The sequence below is a fragment of the Bos mutus genome, chromosome 11 (genome assembly GCF_027580195.1).
Source record: "Bos mutus isolate GX-2022 chromosome 11, NWIPB_WYAK_1.1, whole genome shotgun sequence".
In the NCBI taxonomy this organism is placed as follows: Eukaryota; Metazoa; Chordata; class Mammalia; order Artiodactyla; family Bovidae; genus Bos; species Bos mutus.
Genome location: NC_091627.1, coordinates 8,718,484 through 8,735,218, shown reverse-complemented (window position 1 = coordinate 8,735,218; position 16,735 = coordinate 8,718,484). Strand labels below are relative to the sequence as shown.

General features: G+C 50.3%; 2 protein-coding genes and 1 non-coding gene across 6 annotated transcripts in view; 1 reads left to right on the top strand and 2 right to left on the bottom strand.

Moving 5' to 3' along the window:
- Positions 1–603: 603 nt before the first annotated feature.
- RPL12 (ribosomal protein L12) lies at positions 604–4,749 on the bottom strand. Its single transcript, XM_005901858.3, has 7 exons — positions 4,616–4,749; positions 4,004–4,077; positions 2,327–2,425; positions 1,934–2,015; positions 1,270–1,356; positions 817–929; positions 604–658 (listed from the first exon to the last, which is right to left on the bottom strand). Exons 1-7 carry the CDS (start codon positions 4,650–4,652, stop codon positions 653–655), a joined length of 498 nt encoding a protein of 165 aa, XP_005901920.1. The 5' UTR covers positions 4,653–4,749; the 3' UTR covers positions 604–652.
- On the bottom strand, positions 1,441–1,569 carry LOC138990047 (small nucleolar RNA SNORA65). The gene has a single exon (XR_011466221.1). It is a non-coding gene; the product is annotated as a small nucleolar RNA SNORA65 (small nucleolar RNA).
- Position 4,750: 1 nt separating the features above from the next.
- Positions 4,751–16,735, top strand: part of LRSAM1 (leucine rich repeat and sterile alpha motif containing 1) — a 33,909-nt gene continuing 21,924 nt past the window's right edge. Inside the window, exons 1-11 of one of the 4 annotated variants that reach the window (XM_070378955.1) lie at positions 4,751–4,888; positions 5,277–5,436; positions 7,029–7,132; positions 7,644–7,700; positions 8,187–8,231; positions 9,440–9,517; positions 10,585–10,653; positions 11,747–11,831; positions 12,826–12,947; positions 13,786–13,876; positions 16,477–16,607. In XM_070378955.1, coding sequence (XP_070235056.1) covers positions 7,061–7,132; positions 7,644–7,700; positions 8,187–8,231; positions 9,440–9,517; positions 10,585–10,653; positions 11,747–11,831; positions 12,826–12,947; positions 13,786–13,876; positions 16,477–16,607 — 750 coding nt within the window. In that variant the 5' untranslated portion in view covers positions 4,751–4,888; positions 5,277–5,436; positions 7,029–7,060. Of the gene's footprint in view, positions 4,889–5,200; positions 5,437–7,028; positions 7,133–7,643; positions 7,701–8,186; positions 8,232–9,439; positions 9,518–9,549; positions 9,830–10,584; positions 10,654–11,746; positions 11,832–12,825; positions 12,948–13,785; positions 13,877–16,476; positions 16,608–16,735 lie in introns of those variants that run through there. The other 3 variants (XM_070378954.1, XM_070378957.1, XM_070378956.1) reach the window with 3 other exon arrangements.

Sequence of the window (16,735 nt, the reverse complement as noted above, 5' to 3'; positions counted from 1 at the left end):
GAAATGAAGATCGTAGGGCTGCCATTCCTAACCCCTTTTAGTTAAGTACCCAGAAAGAAGCCCCTTCCAGGTTGCTATTTCAAACTTTTGTCTCAGAACTTAGTGTTTGATGTTCATTTGTTGCATATCAAATCAAGTGAGGAGCTCTAGATAGAAAATCAAAGAGAACTAAGGGAAAGACAAAGGAGAGGCTTGAGAAAAAAGTCTGTTACTAGTTTAAAGTAAACCCTGAGGGTTTAAACCAGGAACTGCTAACTACATTAGTAGACTTAAACCTCACTTTTACATCAACTTGAGACCAATCAAGGACCATAAACATCAGGTTCTTTGGTTGTCCCATCAGTAATTCTGAGCCCCAGCTGTGTGCTGGGATGAACAGCAAAGCCTTGGGCCTGCAACCCACCAACTGAGTAAACTGGTTTGGGAAGAGCTCCTTCTACACATATTTTCTGTTATGTTCAACTCCCAAGTTTTCTTTCTGCCCAACAGTATTTTCTTGAGGACAGAATTCTGTTGTCAACAGGCTGCTGCTTCATCTGTCATGTTGGCCCCAGTGACCACAAAGGCTAGGCTCCCCCCCAAGGAAGAAGCTACATCAGAAAGTCCACTGGTTGTCAAATGATCCTTTATTTTCCTTTTTCCTTTGCAGTTCTTAACTCTGTGGGGAAAAAAAAGAAACCTCTCAATAACAGGACAAAAAACTTTATCCCCACTATTGAGCATTTCTAGAACTTTCTACAGTATCTCAAAGGATACATTAGCTCCACCCCTAGTCTTCACCTTAATTTTAACCATATCAGTGCAGAAGTAACTTACAGCGGGGCACTCCACTGCGCCACTGTTGATATCATCAATGATGTCATGAGGGTGGCGGCCATCAACATTGCAGCCCACAGACTGGGCGGTCCCCAGGATCTCTTTAATGGTTCCTGTCATTAAGAAAAGGTGGAATCAGAGGGGAAATCAGTCCCTCGCTATTCTCAGATACCAGAGGGGATAAAGGTGAGGAGAGGAACAAGGAATAACTATTTTATGGATTACAGGAATAATTATTACTGCTCCCCTAATCCAAAACTCAGCACTCAGTATTATTTAAAAACTCCAAGTGCAAAACTGGCCACAGATCCCATGATACTCAGACTCAAACCAAAAGACACTCCAATTCTAGGTCTTACAGAGTAAAAAAATCCCCTTCTAATTGGGAAAAAGCCACCAAACGAATACATCTCAAGTTACAACTAAAGTGGCCCCAAACTGTTCTGCTCTTACCAGAAAGTTCTCTAGCTAGAGACCGATGCCGCATCTGCCGGGCAATGTTGACGATCTCATCAAAAGTAATGTTTCCACTGTGCTTAACTGCAGAAAAGAAAAAAGACCAAAAGCTTTGTTACCACCTGAGGCCAGGGCAGACCACAGTCCATCTTCCCTCATCCATTTCTAGCCTGTTCCCATGCTTTCGGCACAGAGTCATCCACATGAAGAACAACCCTGTTTCCTAAGCTGGGGTTATTTTTAGCTCACCACTGGATTGCACCAGCCAACAGAAAACTGGTCAGGTGCAGTGGCGGGTGGCTAGACACAAAATCAAGTTTTGCTAACCTTACATGGAAGGGACTGTTTTGAAGAGAAAAAAGTGACTGAGGTTGGTTAAAGCTGTCCATATGTCATCCAGCTAGGAAGCTGCCCTTCCCCAATTATTGGTTATCTGTTTCTTCACCCTGTTTGACAGTTCCCTCCTGTAAATTCTGAGGGGATCTGTTCCATGCCAGTAACTGGGGAGAGCCACAGGGCACTTGGTGGCAGTGCCTGGCTCTGTAACAGCTTAACATCGAACACCTGTGCCATCCCTGTTTCCTTAAAGGGAGCAAGCACAGCTGTCTATTACATTGGACACACCACCACCCACAAATTACCGGGGGGAAAAACCACTCACTGTTTTTCTGCTTCTTTCTGTCCCTTGGTGGTTCCTTGAGGGCTTTGATGATCAGGGCAGAAGCAGAAGGTACCACCTCAATCTGCAGAAGAGATTCTCCATGTGAATAAGCCCTATGCCACCCTCTAACAAGAAAGAACCAGTAATACAAGCACTTTCGCTCTCAGGAACCATGGGCCAGACACTGTTTACCAAATGTACATTCAAGCTAATTTTCACAACCAGAAACACAGCCTACCCTACCCCAGAAAATGCTGATTTGCTCAGTGTCTCAAAAGTGAGAAGAGTTAATATTTAAACCATGCTCTTAAAACAGCCCTCCCCACAAATAAAACTGCTTTTAGCACCTGCCTCCCAGGTATCCCCACCTTTGCCTTCCCTCAAACCAAGTACCTGGGCTTGTCTGTTCTGAATGGTCAGTTTCACTGTAATCCTCAGACCCTTCCAATCACCAGTTGCCTTGGCGATGTCATCACCGACCTTTTTTGGAGACTATAGAAATAAAAGGTATATAATCACACTGTGCCCTAACCAAAACTGATCTGAAAAATCTACCCAGTCCCTCTCACTTGGCGGCACACGAGAAGGCTTTCTGAAACACGTTTAACTGTGCCTACCTAATCAAGGTATCACCATAATTAAACTGGAAAAATGAGGTTTAGTTTATCCAAGGCTGCAACCTTGAGGTTTAAGGCCACAATGGGGCCAGGTCCCTTACCTACCCTTTCCTAAAGATCTATGTGGTATCTTTTACATTGGATCACCAAGGGATCTTTAAAGATACCATGTTCCTGGTGTCTTACCAGTCCTAGTCAACCTATGAGGATGCGGTCTGGGCATCTGCACTTTATAATTCCCTGAAGAGGAGAATTATATAAAGGAGGTTAAGCAATGAAAAATTGAAGCTTTTGAACTGTGGTGTTGGAGAAGACTCTTGAGAGTCCCTTGGGATTGCAAGGAGATCCAACCAGCCCATCCTAGGACTGATGCTGAAGCTGAAACCCCAATCCTCTGGCCACCTGATGCAAAGAACTGACTCATTTGAAAAGACCCTGATTCTGGGAATGACTGAAGGCAGGAGGAGAAGGGGATGACAGAGGATGAGATGGGTGGATGGCATCACCGACTCAATGGACATGTTTGAGTAAGCTCCGGGAGTTGGTGATGGACAGAGAGGCCTGGTGTACTGCAGTCCATGGGGTCGCAAAGTCGGACATGACTGAGCAACTGACTAGAGATGTGTCCAGTGAGCGCTAGCTGAGCTAAGGGACAAGGCGGCCACTGCTTAAGCAAAACCATGATGGGATAACTTTTCTGACAGAAGACCACTGCCCAAGAAATAAAGACCTAATTATATTCAAGAAAAAAGGAGACGAATTAAGTCCAACCCTACGTGTTAGTCACTCAGTCATGTCCGACTCTCTGCAACCCCATAGACTGTAGTTCACCTGGGATTTTCCAGGCAAGAATACTGGAGTGGGTTGCCATTTCCTTCTCCAGGACAGTAGGTAAAGCCAAGAGTATGAATCAGTAGATTGAAAGCAGAATTAATACTAGCAACTGTAAAGCGGCTGCACACAATGCAGGAGACCGGGGTTCAATCCCTGGGTCGGGAAGATCCTCTGGAGAAAGAAATGGCAACCCACTCCAGTATTCTTGCCTGGAAAGTTCCATGAACAGAGAAGCCTGGTAGGCTACAGTCCATGGGGTCACAGAGAGTTGGACACAACTGAGCGACTTCACTTCACTGTAACGTTCACAAAGGTCTTCATTTCATACCCCATTCAATCCTCCAGCAGCCATATGCCTATTTCCCTAAGAAACAGACCAACTTATCACTCTTGACTTCAAAAACCTCCTCTATCCCATCCCTCATGTACCCTCAGAGCAGCAACTAAGACACACTGGAAAACTACAGGTTCAAAGTATCAGATTCCACCTTTATATACAACCTTTCTGCGGCAGCTGGTGCCAGTTCAGTGGCTTGGAGGCCTAGTAAGGGATGGCAATCTGTCCCTGTCAACGGCACCTCAGAGGCAACCCTAACCCTAACCCCCGAAGATGACTTACCAGACCCAGAGGGCCGATCTTGGGGGCCAGGGCAGACGTGGCACCGACTTCCCCACCGGTGCACCTCAGGTACACTGGAAGAAAGAATGAATTAGTGCCTCCGCAGAAGGGGCTCCCAAATCACAGCTCTCCCTCCGCAGTCCTCTTGGCGGAAAAATGCCAAGAGCCTCAGCGGGAAGCAAGGCACGACACCCCTCCCGCCAAGGCGAGAACCGCTCCAAGCACCACGTGGGACGGCGGCCTTGGGTTCGGCCACCACTGCCGAAGCCCACACCGCATCGGTTTGGGGGCAGCCCCGCCGCCGGCCAACCCAGTTTAGGGAGAAGCGCCCGGAGACAAACCTTACCCTAAGGCGTGCGGGCTGCGAAGCCGCCACAGATCGTCCGGTCCTCCCTCCCCATCTATACGTGGGGAAGCCGAGGCCCAGAAAGAACAAGAGACTCGACCACGACCGCACAGCGCCCTGAACGCAGCACCAGAGGGCAGGCCCCTAGGAGGCAGCGGCCTTGAGGCCCGACGTGGGAAAGGCCATAGCGGCGGGGGCCGCGGGCCGGACGGAATACGGGGAGGGATGCCGCATCCCGAAGCCCCGGCCACATCTAAAGCACGCACCGACTTTTATCTCGTTGGGGTCGAACTTAGGCGGCATGGTGGAGGCGGCTGGTGTCGGATGAACCCGGATTCGGGACGACCGAAGAAAGTTGCACCTCTGCCTCCCCCGAGCCGAAAGCCGAAAGACCGGAAGGTGGGACTTTTGCGCCGGATATAGACCCAAAAGCGCGACTGTCGCGAGAACTGCCGTCTCCGCCCAACCTTCCACCGACGCCCTTGCTGCCATATTGCTTGTGGGCAGGCACCTGAGCGGCTGGAGAACCCGGCACTGCGGTGAGCTGTGGCTAGGGGGTCTGAAGAGGGGTTCGGGGCAGTTGTCCCTGAGAAGGCAGACAACAGAGGACTGCTCCCGAGATCCTAGGTCCCGCTGTTCCCCATTCTCCCTTATCCTGAGGGTCACCCCATAGTCCCAGTCACCCAAACCCAGAGCCCCGCCCCTCTCCTAAGGGTCCGCATCGCATTCCGAGACCTCTCGGCCACAGCGATCTCGGACCACCTTCTAATTCCTTCGTGATGTATGCATTTTAGCTATTAGAACAATTTTGTTAAGAGTCTAAATACGGTCCAACTCTTAACTCTTTTAAGATTCTGCGGTCTTCGGTCTCAGACTTCGTCATCCTGGTCTGCATGACTTTCTGAGATTCTGAATTTCGATCCCCAGTTCCTTCGTTTGGAGGAGACCAGACTCTGCTCAGCAGGGGATGTGCAGTGCCCGGTGGCCTGCCACCCCACGTCCATGACCAAGCCCTGCGAGTGATCGGCCTGCCTTCAGGTCCACCCGAGGGAACAACCATCAGGGACCTATTTATCTGCACAGCAAGGTTGGGCACTGCCCACTCCAGGCTGGGGAGGACGGGTGTGGCTCTTCCCATGTAGGCTGGACGTCAGGGAGGGGATGGATGAGAAATGGACATCAGGGAGCAGATAGGGAAGAGCTGGTCTTCTAGGAGGGATGGAAGAGAGGTGGCCATTGGGGAGGAAGTGAAGGAAGGTTAGTCATTGGAGAGCAGAAGGATAAGAGCTGGTCGTTAAGGAGAGATGGGGGAGGGCTGGTTTTAAATTATTCCCCATCCCTGCAGACAGGTGGGGCGACAAGAGGGGCCTGAGCCAGCCCTGCAGGCTAGGCCAGATCCCCAGACAGCCCACGCCTCTGTTGGCAGAGACCTGTGATCTCTGCCACTCCCCTGAGGAGGAGGTATATGTCGTCTTCAACTGCATCTCCACCCGGGTCCCTTTCTGCCTGGCTCTTTCTACTGTCCTAGGCCCTGAATAAATGTTTGTTAGATGTGTGGTGGTATGTGATTACCACTGTGCCAGGTACTGTGTTATGGGCTTTACAAATATGGAAATCACTGGCTCCAAATAGAACCAGGTGTTGGGAACATTATATTACTCACACTTTACAGATGAGGAAACTGAGGCTCAGAGAGGTAAACCAAGCAGACATGGCTGGTGGGTGGCCGGGCTGGGATTCAAAAACAGTTAAACAAACAAAATCATCCCAGAGTCCATGCTGTTAGCCATAAGCTTCTGTGTATGAGTGCATCCTGACCCACTGATGTTCCATATCAAGTGCTGACATTTTCTGATACCGGGCAGGCAGTGAGCTCAGGACCGTGTGTACTCAGTGTGTGCTAAGTTACTGAAGCACCAAGGAGTTGGGCAAACTCCATGGGATCAGGACTTGAAAGAGCAGAGGTTCCAGACTGGTTTGGACTACAGTCCAGCTGTATAACCAGATAGCTGAACTTGATGAGCATCACTTTTGTTACTATAAAGAGGGCTTTGGTGAGAATCAAATGGGATCATAATAACTGGGAGAGTGGCAAATTACCTGAGAATTGCTTTTGAATTTTTATGTATTGATAATTCAGAAACCTCTTTGGTTACAATGTAGTTGAGTTCCCCAGGATCAAGGACAGAGCTGGCTAAAGCCATGCAGCATCTGGTGGTTTGCTGATGCCACTCTGATAGTGTTTCAGGGGTTAGAAGTGATTCATTAGCCAAGGCTCTCAGAGTCCTCAAAGAGCCTCCTTGAAGAGGACCTGAGGAAATGTCTCCAGATCAACCCCTTTGTCTAACCTGGAGGAGAGATGGGGGCCCTGAACGGGAATGGGTATGTCAGGGGCTCACAGTGGGTCAGGGGCAAATGTGGGCTCAAAGCCAGGTCACCTGGCTTGCTGTTGTGCTTTTCTACATCCTGCTGCTGCTTGTTTAGTCAACAAAGAACAAATGGTATTGAGCACCTACTGTGCCAGGCTCGGGGCACGGATGGTCAAGATGGACATGGCCCTGCCCTCAAGGAGCATATAATCCGGCAGATGAGCTCTGTGCTCTTGTTACTGTGCTCTGTCCAGGGTGTTGGGGGGCGGTGACAGATGCCCCAGGCCCTCACCCCTTTCCTCCGCCCTAGTGTGGTGAAGATCGCTCTAGAAAAAAGGAAGGATGCCACTCTTCTTCCGGAAGCGGAAACCCAGCGATGAGGCTCGGAAACGCCTGGAGTACCAGATGTGTCTGGTGAGGGAAATGGGTTTCCTCCCAGTCTATGCCCATCTCCACCTCCGCCCCAGGCAGCAGGGCTCCATGCTGCACTTCCCCTCTGCAGACTGACCACACTTGGTGTGACTTGTTCACACTCTTCCCTGCTGAACCTCAAGCCCAGTTAAATCCAGGATCGTTGGTGCACCTTCAGAATGGACTAGCTGAACCAGGAGGGTGTCTGCGATTCTTTGAAGCCATTAATCCTATGTTTCTTTGCCTGATTTGTGCACCCTGGAAGGATGTTTTGCTCGAACCCTTTTCTTTTTCTTTCTTCTTCTTTTTTAAACTATTTATTTATTTGCCTGCACTGCGTCTCAGCTGCGGCACACTGGCTCTTTTAGTTGTGGCATGTGGGGTTTGGTTCCCTGACCAGGGATTGAACCCCGGCCCCCTGAATTGGGAGTGCAGAGTCTTAACCACTGGACTACCAGTAAAGTCCTGGAAACTGCCCCCCACCGGCTTTTTTTTTAATTCTTTTTATCCCTAGGCAAAAGAAGCTGGAGCAGATGACATTCTTGACATCTCTAAATGTGAACTCTCCGAGGTAAAGTGGGGTGGTTGGTGTTCTGCTTGTGAAGTTTGATCTGCTCTCTTTCTGGCTCTGCTGTCCCTGGGAAACGATAGATGTGGAGTGAGACTTTTAAGAGGCAGAAGCTCTAGTCAAGAGATGTTTCCTTAGCTTTTGTTCTTGTGAAAGAAAACTGAGATGATCTTTTGGCCTCAGCATGGTCTTCAAGAGTCACAGAGTCCAGAAAATGCACCCACAGATTCCTGAGGCCTTGGGAGAGCCTGGGATTCTCTGTAGGACATCAGAAATCTGTCTTTTGCCCCTCGGAGTTCATGATGGGGATGGGGTGGGTAGTTAGGAAAGTCACCCGACAGCTGATTGGAGGGGGTGACCACCCGGTGCGGCTTCCTCCCAGCCTTCCCAGGGCTTAGACTTACTTACTTCCTGTCCCTTCTTCCTGCCACTCAACAGGTTAAACACTGGCAGGAGGGGAGGCACTGATTCTTCTTTATCTTATTTTAGATTCCATTTGGGGCTTTTGCAACATGTAAAGTTCTGCAGAAGAAGGTGAGACGGATCTACGTTTTCAGAAAATTATTCATGGCATGTTTGCTTGTTTGAAATCAGGCGGGGATCCTGGCGTAGACATCCCTCTTCTCTTTGAATGGTACACTTTCCACCTGCAGCAGGTGTCCTCACAGGGGAGCAGGCCCTGGCATCAGGCAGCTCTGGCTGGGCCCCTCCTGAATTGGGCAACTTCCTTACACTCTTACATCTCAGTTTCTCCATCTGTGAAAGGAAGACATCCGTCGTTCTCCACTCGCAGAGCTATTATGAGAATTAAATGAGTGACAGGGAGGTAGAGATAAAGATGTAAATGGCCTGAGTAGAGTGCCTGCCACATAGTGGACACTGAATAACCACATTGTTATTAATAGTAAAAATCACACTCATTTCATTTTGGTCAATTAGGGAAGGTTAAGAGTGGAATGAATGATTTTTCAGAAAGGCATTGCAGCCTTGAATGCAGGTAGGTAACAGTATTCTAAATGAAGCGTCTAAGAGCAGGTAGGTAAAATGTGTTCTATGCCAACAGGAGTGGCTTGACATTGGAAGTATCCATGCAGGTGTCAACGCCTAACAAAAATAGTAGCATGTGACTCTGATTGAGCGTCTGACCATGTCCCAGCCCTGGGCTGAGTGCTTACTGTCTGTTAGCTTGTTAGCAGCCCTCAGAGGCAGGAGTTTATCATTCTCTGTTTTCCACAAGGGGCTTCCCTGGTAGCTCAGTGCTAGAGAATCCACCTGCTGGTGCAGAGTTCGATCCCTGGGTCAAGAAGGTCCCCTGGAGAAGGAAATGGCAACCCACTCCAATATTTTTTCCTGGAGAATCCTGTGGACAGAAGAGCCTAGTGGGCTACAATCCATGGGGTCACAAAGAGTCAGACACGACTGAGAGACTAGACAACATCAACAACATTTTCCACAAGATGCTGCTGAAGCTGAGGGACGTTAAGGTCGGGACAGCTGCAAGGGGATCCCTTCTCAGGATGGAAGGAAGAATTAGACCTCTGAGGTCCCTTTCAGTCTTGAGATTCCAGAGTTTAAGGTCATCTGGTTTTCCCGTGTTTGGAAACGTCGCTTGTGATGTCCACAGGAGAGAGCACTGGGCCAGGCTGACTGCTGGTGTCCAGTGTGTGCCAGCTGCCCCGCCTCCAGCCCCCCTCCCTGCAGCTCTCCTTCAGCCTAACATGCCGAAACTCTTTCCCACGCAGGTGTTGATCGTCCACACAAATGTGCTCACCTCCCTGCTCCCTAAATCCTGCAGCCTCCTGAGTCTCGCCACCATCAAGGTACCGGGGCCCTGCTCCCAGGGGGCAGCCAGCACGCCCCTCCAGTCACGTCTCGGCTGTCAGAGTTTATGCCAGATGTGCCTCACGTCATCGGGACTCTGGGCATGATCAGCATGGTCTGGGCTTGTGTGCGGTGAGGTTGCAGAGAGAACCAGCTGCAAGCCCTGCCCTCAGGGAGCTTACCCGCTAGGTGGAAAGGCAAACCATAAACTCATAGCAAGCGAACTGGCAGAGAACAGGGAGACCGATGGGCCCAGACAAGAAGCAAGAGGAGGCACGCCAGGCACCGTGTGGCCAGTGCGTGGAGGCGCGGTGAGCTGAGTGACTCCCTCCCAACAGCTTCCCCAGGACAGAGGCTGGGATGTGGTCACAGTGGACGGGAGGCAGGACCCCCGGGCTGTTCCCCATAAACTTGAGCTGTGACCGAGGCTATGCACGTGGCAGTGTAGAGACTGGCAATGGAGGCATCAAAGTGATTTTTATTGCTAATGCTGGTGTGTAGGCACTAGGGGTAGTTCTTACTTCTCTTTATTGTTCTGGTCCAACATGCTTTATTTTTATAAGCAGAAGAAAGATAACATTAAAAAGCTTTCATATTCATGTATATTTATATTTCATATATATATATTATATATATATATCCTACTCCATTTTGCTCATTTTCATTGTTAAAATATTAGCAAATACAGTTAAGCATAAGGAAAAACATAATTTCACACTCTATCAATATTTTGATATTGATTGAGATTGATTTTGATTGAGAACTGCTATCAACATTTTATTGCATATTTGGTAGTCTTTTACTATGCAAATATATATCTAGACTATGAGGAATTTTCAACATGAATATGTACGCATACTGGATAAATAAGAATTAAATGGTATAATACTTAAAAAAAAAAAAAGATGGAGTGGTCCTTTAGTTGGGAAGGAAGGGGTTGGTACTCTTGGTTTGAACACCAGAGGCACGGAGGCACCCCTACCACACCCTGTCTCCCTGGAGCCTGAAATCACGGGGGCTTTCTCAGTCAGGGACTTCAGGTGTTCCACTTGTTTCCCTTCTGCAGGTTCTGGATCTTCATGATAACCAGCTGACAGCCCTTCCCGATGACATAGGGCAGCTGACGGCCCTGCAGGTACGGCTGCAGGAGACACAACCCACCTCTGACCCCCTAAGTAAGAAACTGCAGCCGCACAGACCCAGAATGTTCTGGTCATGCTCCAGCCAGGGCTTAGGTGCCCCTGGCTTCTCCACCTTTACTACTGAGATGCCCAGGGGTGGCGTCAGCCTTGCAGTCTGGGCTGTGGGCATCTCTCCACCGAATTTTTGGCATGTGCGTTGGGATTGCATCATTAGCTTCCACAACTTTACAGAAAAAGAGCACCCAGCGAGTCCACCATTTCCAAGTGATGAATTCAGCTCTCTGGCTCAGTGTCTCACTTCCGCTTCTTGTCAGTGGCAGCCCCTGCATTTATCGAGCGCCCGCTGCATGCCAGCACCAAGCTAAGCATTTCACTTGCATCGTCAACCAATTGCTCACAGCCCCTCTTTGAACACATGTCAGCATCATCCCCAGTTCACCGAGAAGGACAGACCGTCCATTTTTACACATGAATTTTTGTATAATTGGTGCATTCACAGTTCTGTAACTTTTGGATACCTGATAAGAATAACTTACAGCCATCCTTTGGTTCATCGAATGTTCATCTGCCACGTTATTTTTAACGTGCGTGCCTTCCCATCGTATCGGTTTATTTTTAATGGTTACTTTATGTGTCATCCTGGCGGCCTCGCTCACCTCACGGTGCCACCCATCAGCCCAGGATTCAATCCCCGCTCCACCAGCTGCTGGCCCCTCAGCCTCAGGCAGGTCCCACTGCCTGTATGCAGCTCAGCTTCCTTCTGTTCACTCCAGGATAACAAGGCTTCATTACGTGCCCCCTCACCTGGATCCCCTTATTATCAGGTGTTTGTGGTCAGTATAAATGGTACAGCCTCAGCAAGAACCGGGTTCAAAGTCTAGCATTGCCTTTTGGACACAGGACCTCACCACTCCGAGCCTCAGCTTTCTCATCTCTCAGATGGGATCGTGACAACTGGTGTCTTCCTCACAGGGCTGTCAGGAGATAAAGATGTGGGTGTGGTGCCCGGATGATGGCTGGCCAGAAGAGGGGGAGGCATTATTGTCTGTGTGTGTGCCTTCTCATGGCATTCTCCCTCTCTCTTAGGTCTTGAACATGGAAAGGAATCAACTGACCTATCTCCCACGTTCCATTGGGAACCTGATCCAGCTCCAGACCCTCAATGTGAAAGGTAGGGGGCCAGGAAGCCCTGTCCACGTGACCCTCGGTCTGCTCTGAGCTGACCCGGCTAGAGTCCCCAGGGTGCTTGTCCTGGGACCCATTGAGCACAAGAGCAGCCAGCCCCCACGTGTCACTCAAACTGTTGGACCTCCTTTGTGGTCGGTGTATCTCCATGGTAACCAGAGACAGGGCGTCTGGAGGGTTCCTGCAGCTCCTCCCTGTCGGGGCCTTACAGGGAGGAGAGCAGACGGCATTGACAGCGAGGCCCCCAAGACTATCATTCGTGTTTAGAGCCATGGGCGATGGGTGATGGGAGTGTGGACTGACTGGGTGAGAGCTATTCTGAGTATCCCTTACCACCCAGTGAGGAGCGCTTCCACCCTCGGGGGTGCCACAAGTGTGTGAGAGAGGAAGGAGGTCTTATCCCCAATTTACAGATGAGGAAAACGAGGCTCAGAGAGCCATGACTTGCTCAAGACCAGCCAGTGCGGTAGTGACTGAGCTGAAATTCTAACACGTGCCTCCCTGTACCCCCAGCTCTCTTCTTTCTTCTTTTCCTCCAGTTCTTTCTGCACAGGATGCCATAATTCACCCATTTGTAACATATAATTAATGATGAACATAATAGCACCCAATTTACTGATCACTTACTGTGATAGGTACCTCATGTGATAGGCTCTGTGCTGAGCACCTTTTCACATGCATCATCTCTTTGAATCCCTCAGTATTCCTATAAGGCCAAATAGTGTGGGCACCTCCATTTCACTGATGTGGAAACTGGTCCACGGAGGTCAAATCAGTTTTCCAAAGTCACTCAGCTCATAAGTGGTGGAGCAGGGACTTGAACCTGGGTCATTGAAACTCCACCGCTCTTCCTCATGGAGCAGAGGTATACCCCAGGCTCAGAGGGAGGCACCCACCTCCGCCCAGTCCTGGCGGGTGTCAGGCCAGAAGCTGGTGAAGGGGCCATGAGGTGCTGAGCTGTGCCACTGGGACCCCTCCAGACAACAGGCTGAAGGAGCTGCCGGACACGCTGGGGGAGCTTCGGAGCCTGCGCACTCTGGACATCAGTGAGAACGAGATTCAGAGGCTGCCCCGGATGCTGGCACATGTCCGAACCCTGGAGGTAGGTGGGCCGTGCTCTCGCCTGGGGGCCTGCCTGGCCTGCCCGCCGCTCCCCTCCCACATTCCTGGAGGCCTGCCCTGGTCACAGGATACAGGGGTCAAGGAGATCTCAGGGGCTCACAGAGAGAACAGTGTGAATGACTGTAATTAGGTGACTTGCTGTCATAATGGAGGCAGCAAAGCATATTCCTAGTAGAGTGAAAAGCTCATGCTGAATCCTGATGGGTTCATTAACACTGTGAAAGACATGGTGTTTGAGCCAGATCTTGAAAGAGGAGAAAGCTTTGGAGAAGTCGACAGGGCTCATGGGAGCATTCTAGGTGGAGGAACAGTTCGGGAAAAGGCAGGAGATGGGAAAGCCCAGGACGTGTTCAGGGAGGAGCAGGGGAGCCAATGTGGTTGGAAGGCACTGTGTCTGGAGGGCGCTGGCAGGGAGGGAGCAGCCTCAGCTCAGAGCTGCAGAAACCGTGATTGTCAGAGCTGGGGGCGGAGAGCAAGGCGGTCACCTGGGGCACTGTGTTGTCTCCCGGGGGTGTCCTAACGAAGCGCCTCAGGCTGGGGCCTTAAGATCAAGGTCTTGGTGGGGTTGGTTCTTCTCAGGCCTCTCTCTCCTTGGCTTCTGGACGGCCGTCTTCTCCCTGTGTCCTCCCATCCTCCTGCCTTGGAATGGGTCTGAGTCCTGATTGCCTCATCTTTTAAGGACACCAGTTCATGCTGGACTAGGGCCCAGACTGGTGACTTTGTTTTGAACTTGATTACCTCTTTAAAGATCTTATGTCTTGATTGTGTTGAGCAGTGAAGTGAACGACAGATATAGAGGGGTCTCCTTGTGTCTGCAGACCCTGAGCCTCGACGCGTTGTCCATGGTCTACCCCCCGCAGGAGGTGTGCAGTGCTGGCACTGAGGCCATTCAGCAGTTCCTCTGCAAAGGTAAAGCCAGGCAGCCCACCTCCTTCGCTGAGCGAGCACAAACCATGGCCCCTGGGCTGCTCTGTGCCAGTGAGGCAGCTGAGGGTCCCTGCCTGCCCAGAGCTCTGCAGATCTGGCAGGAGGAGCAGGGAAAGATGATTGTCACGTGAGGAAGTATGATGGCTCAGATGGTAAAGAATCCGCCTGCAATGTGGGAGCCCTGGGTTGGATCCCTAGGTTGGGAAGATCCCCTGGAGGAGGGCATGGCAACCCACTCCAGTATTCTTGCCTGGAGAACCCCATGGACAAAGGAGCCTGGCGGGCTACAGTCCATGGGGTCACAAAGACTCAGACACGACTGAGCAATAAGCACAGCACAGCACAGCAGGTATAAATGTGTCTGTAAAATTTTTGGTTTTGCTGTCTTAAAAACATTTTAAAAAACCCACAGAAGATGTTGCACCAGGCGATTCTATGCCCTACCTTTTTCACTTAAGAATAGGTCCCGGGCCTTTCCTGTCCCATGATGTGTGGCTCTGTCTGTTGTAAACTGCTGTAGAGTATTCCCAGTGGAACCACTGGGAGTTATTTCCCATTTGCCCCTGGAACGAACGCTTTAACCCACACTTCTCTGGCACGTTGGGAGCATCCCCTGGAGGGAAGCAGGGTTGGTAGGTGGACAGGGACAGGCGCTCCGTATTGCCTCTGAAGAGGCTCCATCGGTTTAAGTTCCATGAGGAGCATCTGAGGACTCTTCTTCCCCACAGCCTCGCTAACAATTGGTTGAGATCTTTAAAAGTCTTCTAACCTGATGGATTATTAAAAAGAAAAGACATTACTTTGCCAACAAAGGTCCATCTAGTCATAGCTATGGTTTTTCCAGTGGTCATGTATGGATGTGAGAGTTGGACTATAAAGAAAGCTGAGCACTGAAGAACTGATGCTTTTGAATTGTGGTGTTGGAGAAGACTCTTCAGAGTCCCTTGGACTGCAAGGAGATCCAACCAGTCCATCCTAAAGGAAATCAGTCCTGAATATTCACTGGAAGGACTGATGCTGAAGCTGAAGCTCCAATACTTTGGCCACCTCATGTGAAGAACTGACTCATTGGAAAAGACCCTGATGCTGGGAAAGATTGAAGGCGGGAGGAGAAGGGGATGACAGAGGATGAGATGGTTGGATGGCATCACTGACTCAATGGATGTGAGTTTGAACAAGCTCCAGGAGTTGGTGATGGACAGGAAATCTTGACATGCTGCAGTCCATGGGGTCGCAAAGAGTTGGACACGACTGAGCGATTGAACTGAGCTGACCTGAACCTGATGGGTAAACAAGAGGAGGAGGGTGACAGAGGATGAGACGGTTGGATGGCATCACTGACTCAGTGGACATGAGTTTGAGCAAGCTCCGGGAAATGGTGAAGGACAGGGAAGCCTGGTGTGCTGTAGTCCATGGGGTGACAAAGAGTTGCGACACGACTTAGTGACTGAATGACAACATTATTATTTTAATGTCATTTCCTTGAATATTAGAATACTTTTTCACATGTTTACTGTCCACTTTTAGTATTTCTTGTGAATTGCCTATTTATATCCTTTGGTAGGGGAAAAAGGATGACATTGACTACATTAACATCTAACCTTTACCTCAAAAGGATACTATCATCAGAGTTAAAAAGACAGGCTCCCTAGGTGGTGCTAATGGTAAAGAATCTGCCTGCCAATGCAGGAGATGCAAGAGACCCTGGTTTGATCCTTGGCTTGAGAAGATCCCCCAGAGTAGTAAATGGCAACCCCCTCCAGTATTCTTGCCTGGGAACATTCCATGGACAGAGGAGTCTGGCAGGCCTCAGTCCATGGCATTGCAAAGAGTCAGACATGACTGAGCATGCACTGCTAAGTCACTTCAGTCGTGTCCGACCCTGTGCGACACATAGACCACAGCCCACCAGGCTCCCCCATCCCTGGGATTCTCAAGGCAAGAACACTGGAGTGGGTTGCCATTTCCTTCTCCAATGCATGAAAGTGAAAAGTGAAAAGGAAGTCACTCAGTCATGTCCAACTCTTCGAGACCCCATGGACTGCAGCCCACCAGGCTCCTCCATCCGTGGGATTTTCCAGGCAAGAGTACTGGAGTGGGGTGCCATTGCCTTCTCCAGAGCATGCACACACAACAAAATAAAAAAGTTAAAAAATAAGCTACCACCTGGAAGAAGATAGCTGCAACATATGTTATAGACCCAAGGTTATTAACTATCATATGTAAAGAGCACTTATAAATCAGCAAGAATAAGGCCAAATGGTGAAAGTGTATGAATCCTTTCAAATGTACGGGAGGCAGCTACCCAGGAAATTGTGCATAGAGCTGGGTCTTGAACCCAGGCTTCTCTACAAAGCTCAGGCATTTTTCATCTCCTCATTCTCACGTGGATGGTAAAGAGGCAGGGGGCGGGAAGATTTATTCGCTCAGCTGACGCTTATTGAGTGCTTGCCACATTTACGGCCCGGGCGTTAGGCCTGTGAGCAGTGCAGGAGAGCCAGCATCACAGGGGGGCGGTGGACTGCTCCGGGTTGCAAGGCGGTCTCCTTCCCTCCTGGTCAGCCTGTGTCCGTCTCTCGCAGAGTCGGGGCTGGAGTACTATCCCCCTTCTCAGTACCTGCTGCCAGTCCTGGAGCAGGATGGGGCTGAGAACTCCCTGGACAGCCCCGACGGGCCCACCGACAGACTCTGCAGGGAGGAGGAGGAGTGGCAGGTAAGGCGCACCGCCTGCTGGCCTGTGGGGTGGGCGGCGGGGAGGGCGAGGGTCAGGGTGTGTGCACAAGGGCTCTGCGCACGCAGGGGCGTTCAGAGCTTTGGCCCCCAGATTTCTCCATCAAACTA